General features: G+C 55.8%; 1 protein-coding gene across 4 annotated transcripts in view; it reads left to right on the forward strand.

The window, feature by feature from the left end:
• The window catches only part of GIGYF2 (GRB10 interacting GYF protein 2), a 114,570-nt gene that overhangs the window by 105,323 nt on the left and 2,430 nt on the right, over positions 1–6,817 (forward strand). For 2 of the 4 annotated variants that reach the window (XM_045296315.1, XM_045296317.1), the window contains exons 25-29: positions 1–63; positions 175–380; positions 1,505–1,659; positions 3,087–3,268; positions 4,298–4,448. In XM_045296315.1, coding sequence (XP_045152250.1) covers positions 1–63; positions 175–380; positions 1,505–1,659; positions 3,087–3,268; positions 4,298–4,448 — 757 coding nt within the window. Of the gene's footprint in view, positions 64–174; positions 381–1,504; positions 1,660–3,086; positions 3,269–4,297; positions 4,449–6,817 lie in introns of those variants that run through there. The other 2 variants (XM_045296316.1, XM_045296318.1) reach the window with 2 other exon arrangements.

Raw genomic sequence — 6,817 nt, forward strand, 5'->3', positions numbered from 1 at the left:
CAGCAGCACCAGCACCAGCAGCAGCAGCAGCAGCAGCAGCCAAACCGAGCCCGCAACAACACGGTGGGTCCTTCGTCATCCTCAGCCATCCCAAGGGCTTGGCTCTCACCTGGCTTTCTCAACCTGTCCACCTGGTCAGAAAGCATGAAAGAGTGTCGTCTGTTTCTTTCATAGCATTCCAACCTGCACACCAGCATCGGGAATTCTGTTTGGGGCTCAATAAATTCAGGTCCCCCAAACCAGTGGGCATCTGACCTGGTCAGTAGCATCTGGAGTAATGCTGACACGAAGAACTCCAACATGGGATTCTGGGACGATGCGGTAAAGGAGGTGGGACCCAGGAACCCGTCGAACAAGAACAAGAACAGCACCGGACTCAGGTAGGCGCTGGTGGGGGGCAGGCAGGGGAAGGTGGATCTTCGGGGATCCTGTCGGAGCCCGTGTGTCTTTCTTAGGCTCATGCAGCGTGCCAAGTGGCATCCTCTCTCAGACATAGCTGTAGCAGCATGAGGATTTCTGTTGTTGCACGTGTCTCGCGTGTCTCTCGAAGGTGTTCTCGAGGTCTTGACATTCCCCCCAGTCCATTTTCATGATGCCTGGGAGCCCGTCCCTCCCGTGACTGACCGTGGCAGCTCATCTCCACGCTCCTCCCCTCCGGCCCCAGTGCTGTTCAGAGAGCGTGGGGCTGGCACTAGCTGCACGAGGGCAAATCCCAGCACTGCCACTCACTAGCTGTGTGACCTTGGGCAAGGCGGAACCTCTTTGAGCCTCAGTTTCTCCATCTGTAAAATGAGGAGCAGAGTAAGGACGGGCTAGGTGCGGCTGTGGAAGTGACGGGGACCCAAGTGGAGACGCTAGCCAGGTGCCTGACTGACTTCAGAGGGCTGCTGCTCGAGTGCAGCCACAAGGAGGGTCTCGGCGCAAGCGCTGGGGCTTTCACCCGCGAGGGCTCCCGCACTGCCATTTTACAGACGACGAAACTGAGGCTTAGCCAGAGTGAAAGCAGCTTACTTAAGGGCACATGGGAAGACCCAGTCGTTTGCTCCGCAGACAGGCTCCGTGGTCCTTAACTAGACTGTGGTAGATCAGGCGAGATTTCTAGCCCTGGTTGCGTAGTGGTTTTGCGTTGGGCTGCTAACTGCAAGGTCAGCAGTTCCAAACCACCAGCTGCTCTGCAGGAGATGGACAGGGCTTTCGACTCCCCTTAGAGTGACCGTCTCAGAAACTGACCGAGGCAGTTGTGCCCTGCCCTCCTGCGTCGCTGTGAGTCTGCAGTGATGTGGTGATGCTCAGTGGTAGAGAGAGACAGATTTCTAGCTGGTCTTGAGTATTCTTTTCTCTCAGATCCAGGTATTTGAGGGGTTTTGTTTTGTTTTTTGCCTTTTGGAGCCAAGCGTTCCTTGGGTTTACTGGGAAGTCCTCACGACCAGTTTGTGGTGGTGAGGTGGAATGACAGCAGTGACCGTTTCTAGGAGTGTAACGCCACCCTGTTGTTTTGCTTCAGTAAATCTGTAGGTGTGTCTAACCGGCAGAATAAGAAAGTAGAAGAAGAAGAGAAGTTGCTGAAGCTCTTTCAGGGAGTAAATAAAGCCCAGGATGGATTTACCCAGTGGTGTGAACAGATGCTTCATGCCCTTAATACGGCCAATAACTTGGATGGTAAGACTCGGGGAGGGCACCCAGCATGTGGAGTGGCAAAGGCAGGGCCCCTTCGAGGCTAGCAGGCTGGGGCCATGGGCCCAGCTCCTGAGGCAAAACTGGGCGGAGGTCGTCCTGCACTATCTGTCAGGGTTCAGCCGGCATCCAAGGGCCACCGGGAAGGAGAGCCTCTCTCGTGCCTTACTATGTATGACGTGTAGGAAGGAGAGGCCACAGTCCACACTCCCCAGCCTGAGAGAAGGCCGAGGTGATGTGGCAGCTTTTCCTGCCTCCCCACATTGAGGGAGGTGAATAGCCCTGTGTGGCTGGCCCTCAGACCCACATGGGTCAGCACAACTTGAAGAAATACTTGGCTTGTGGTCCGCTGTGCACAAGTCACCGGCCTTCAGTGGAAGTGGGCCCTGTCCCTTCGGGGTGTTGAAACAGGCTAGTCAGGTACACTGTGGACGGCTTCACACAGCTGAGAGGCCAGGGGCCTCAAGGCTGGCCACTCGAGGGGTTCTTCTCTGAGACCACACCCATCACCATTGAGCTGACCCGACTCCAGGTTACGTTTCTATGTCAGAGGAGGGCTTTGGTCCACTGGGCTTTTAAGAGCTGGGTTTTTTCAGGAGTAGATTGCCAGGCCTTTCTTCCAAGGTACCGCAGGGTGGACTGGAACTATCACCCTTGCGGTCAGCAGCTGGGCATGCTAGCTGTCTGCACTACCAGGGGCGCTTGCCTGAAACCAAGGAGCAGCTACAACCAGAGCAATTTGTGTCGGGAAGGGTCCTTTGCAGCATTAGGACAGACCAGCTAACTGTCTGTGACGTGAGCACCTACCGTGTGCTGGGCACTTCTAGGGGTTAGCACACGTGACCCCTTTCCTATCTTTTTGCAGTGATTGTATCAGGCACTTGTACAGTAGGGGTGATATTTTCTCCATGTTATAAACAGGAAACAGAGGCTCAGAATGGTTAAGTAACCCATCGAGGTCACACAGCCAGCAAATTTCAGAGTCAGGTTTTTGACCCCTGCCTGACACTGCTTTTCTTTCGCACAACTCCGCTGTTTGTCCCATTTGATTTCTCTCTGAAAATCAGCTCAGGCAGAGACGGCTATAGCTTTAAGCACGGAACCGATGCTCGCTACTATCAAAGGGGTGAAATTGTGAATCCCCAGGTCACGCTTCAGTCCCCGGCCAAGCCCGTTTTAGTCAGCATTGGCCCATGTGCCTGCCTCTGCGTCTACCCTGTGGCATCCCTCCCTGTGACGTGAGGCGTGGCATTGGTTGCCGTCCGTGGTTTTTGTCTGTAGACTGAGGTGCACTTAGATTCCTGAGGGATTGGCACCGTCTGCAGTAAGCACAGGCACAGCCATCCGTTCAGCGGAATGTCCCCAGGCTCCCTGAAACTGTCCCTGTCTCTCCCCTCCCCTCCCTGTTGCAGTCCCCACGTTTGTGTCTTTCCTGAAAGAAGTCGAGTCTCCATATGAAGTCCATGATTACATCAGGGCCTACTTAGGAGACACGTCAGAGGCCAAGGAGTTTGCCAAGCAGTTCCTCGAGCGCCGTGCCAAGCAGAAAGCCAGCCAACAGCGGCAGCAGCAGCAGCAGCAGCAGCAGCAGCAGGTGCGAGGGTCGGCTGAGGGAAATGCCGATGGTGCTGTCATCACCCAGCCTTCTGGTAGTTTGGCATGACGTGTGGAGACCCTTGTGGGTTTCCTCCCCTCCTTCACTGGGCTTGGCAGCCTGTCCTTGTGACTCCTGTTGGTCCCACCGTGCCCAGCCCATCCACAGGCTCTCCTGCAGCTGGGTCCCACGCAGCGGGGCTGGCGGGGTGAAGGGGCATGGGCTCAGACAAGGAAGCTGACCAAGCTTTTGGAGAAGCTGACCAATCCTTATCCTCGATCTCGTAATTTCTTGGTTAGAAATCTCCACAACTCTCGATAGGTGCTTCTGAGGCTGTGTAAGATCACAGCCCAGTTCAAGGTGTTCCACCCTCTGGGGCAGAGGGGCTGTCCTGGCCTGAGGCCATCAGGGTGTTGGATGTGCCCAGTGCTGCCATAGTGCCTGGAGACCTGAGCAGACACTTCTCCCCTCCACCTCCCCTCCCCATAGTACCACCTCTGCCTCCTTGAAGCCAATTCCACTTTCAAAGGAAAGGCTTCTGCTGTGGCTGGCACGAAATTGTGCAGCTTGCTTATTGCGCTGCTCCCTGAGAGGCAGAGGTGTGTGTGTGTGTGTGTGTGTGTGTGTGTGTGTGTGTTGACATTTGGTCCCCGCTCCCTCCTGGGATTGGCATTAGAGTTGGACACAGACATGAGTCTCGTTTGGTAGCATCTTGTAGGGTGGTCTGCAGCCTGTCCCAGGTCCCGAGGGCCTGAAAGGTGGTCAGAGTTCAGAGTTTGTCCCAACCGCTGGCCCTGGGTCTAGACTCCTCGCAAACAGGGTGGGCGTCACCTGCACTGAGGAGGTCCTGAGGCCCACCAGGCAAGCCATGTGCTGAGCACATGAGCGAGAGTGGTGGGTTAATCATTTCTGGAGCCATGCTAGGCTTTTTGTCTCTGAAAGCCACACTTGGTAACGCAAGAGTGTGGGGTGTGGAGGGGCTGGTGAGAGGGCCCACCTGTGTAACCTCCTCTGCGTCATCCTGTCTGACAGGACTCCATGTGGGGGATGAACCACAGTACACTCCACTCAGTGTTTCAGACCAATCAAAGCAACAACCAGCAGTCCAACTTCGAGGCTGTACAAAGTGGCAAAAAGAAGAAAAAGCAGAAGATGGTCCGAGCCGATCCCAGTCTACTAGGTGAGCACCGGCAATGCGTGGGGCGCGGAGGGCGGGGCGCGGTGGGGTATGTGTGGCCTTTCACGCCCAGCATCGAGTGATGCAGGGCCGTGGGAAAGTAGCGCTGACAGCCCCCTGGGAGAGTGTGGAGCGGCTCCGACTTGGGCTGGGCAGGACGAGCTGCCATCCGCTCCCTGTCACAGCTCGCTCCCTGACCGAGCTCTGGAGCTGGGCGTGGGACAGGCCCGTGTCTACACAGAACACCTACCTGCCAGGAAAGACTGTCTTGTCACCTGTGTTGGCGCTTTGAGAGACTGGCAGAAGGGCGGGGAATGGTGTCTAGGGGTCAGTAAACAGGCCCAACAACCCCACAGAGAACAGCAGGGGTCAGTAAACAGGCCCAACAACCCCACAGAGAACGGCAGATGAAGCATTACTCTTGAGCTGGATTGTGACAGTCTACACCAGGGGTCCTCAAACTATGGCCCGTGGGCCGCATGCGGCCTGCTTAGGACATTTATCCGGCCCGCCGGGTGTTTTTCCCCCTTTCGGTTTTTTACTTCAAAATATGGTATGTGCAGTGTGCATAGGAATTTGTTCATAGGACTTTTAAAAACTATAGTTCAGCCCTCCAACGGGTCTCAGGGACAGTGAACTGGCCCCCTGTTTAAAAAGTTTGAGGACCCCAGGTCTATCTACACCCATGTCTACACTCATGGCTGTGCTACACCCATGGGGTCTGATGTAGGGACGGGCCTGTTGGCAACAAAGCAGGTCGAGGGGCTGGCCCAACCAGGATGCAGGCTAGACAGGGGTGGCCTGGTGGCCTGAGGCCCAGGGGTGGAGAGAGACTGCTTGGCTCTCAGAGACTTGAGGGCTAGAGTCGCTGGGCAAGAGAGCTGGCTCACCATGCAGGGTGGGCAGTAGGCAGTGGCCCCACTGCTGCAGTGCCTAGCAGACATCGAGTTGAGTGTTGGTTCTCAGAGGGCGCAAGGTCGGAGCCGGCACAGCCAGGTGGACTGTGCTCCCTGATAGCTGGCAGGGTACATCTGTTTCTTGACCTGTTTCCTGGGACCAGACCTTGTTCTCAGGACTGCCCTTAGGAACTGGTGCCCCCAGAAGCATAGCAATCTGGTGGATTCTCCTTTCTGATGGAGGGCCAATAGGCAGAAGTGGGAGCAGGGAATGTGGGGTCCGTGGGGCCAGCAGTGAGGCGCTGGGCTATGAGACAGTGTTGCATCTGGTACAACCTCCCTTCCCAGAGCGACGAGGACAGTTCCTCTCCTTCTCCACCCCCACCCCCCCCAGGGTCTTTGTGGGAGCAGATACAAGGAGTTAGGGTGTCCTCTAGGGGAAAGGGAAACGGACTCAACAGCAAATAGAGGAAAAGCACCTGCCAGGCCTGTGTCACCTTCTGAGCAGCAGCTGCTGGATTTTGCCCTGCGTGCTGCCTCCTGTGTGTGCATCGTTGTCTTGACATACGCGTATCTATCTCTCGAAAGATGGTTATCTTGTCCCAAGTTCCCTATGGAGTCATGGGGTATGGATTCTCCTTTGAGCCACTAGGGTCTACTGGAGAGGCCTTTCAGACCGTTGTTCTAAAGCAGACCAGCAGAGGGTGCCCCCGCTGCATCTTCATGCCCAGCCTCCTTTGTGCACCAGTGTCTTGCCACAGTGAGGCAGTCAGGCACAATGTGCTTCCCCGAGTGCCTCCTCTGGGGAGGGCGCTCAGCTCTCAGTCACATGGGGCAAGTCAGGTGCTGGGTCTAACCGTCTCCCCTCTGCCAGGTGAGGATGAGAGAGAGACCCCTCCTCCCATGGTCTGTCTAATGACAATGGCAAGGTGACAGACTCATGACGTCCCCTGTAGAATGCTTTTGTTTCAATGAGAGCCCATAGCCTCTTTTTTCTCCCGTGGACCACCTGGTGGATTTGACATCCACCTTGGTGTTAGCCATCCAATACTAGCCCACAGCAGCTCTGGGGAATGGGTCAGCTACAAGCTCTAACCAGCCGCCAGCACAGTCGGATGATGAGCACCTTCTTTTCTCACTCCAGGCTCCTCAAAACGCCGTTCTTCCCTTTTTGTGATCAAAAATAACTTTAGGGTTTAAAAAAATCCTGGAACAGTAATAGAGCTTGTTGGTTCTAGCACACCTCGTCTGCTATTTATTGAGTTTTGGGAGGAAAAGCTACCTCAGGAGGGAGCAGGAGCCTCACCCAGCTCAGCTGCTAGTTTACCAGTCTGACCACCTTTTCAAAGGAAAAAGCCCGGCTGGTTGTGGGAGCCACCTCGGTGGCCAGGGCCAGCTTCAGCCCTAGCCTCTCTCTGGGTTGGGCCTGGCCATGCCGCTATTCCACCGTCCTCTCCTCCCCCCCCCCCCCCCCCC

Source organism: Echinops telfairi, unplaced genomic scaffold (assembly GCF_000313985.2).
Source record: "Echinops telfairi isolate 266 unplaced genomic scaffold, ASM31398v2 ScPeMD7_3;HRSCAF=10, whole genome shotgun sequence".
NCBI classification, from domain to species: Eukaryota; Metazoa; Chordata; class Mammalia; order Afrosoricida; family Tenrecidae; genus Echinops; species Echinops telfairi.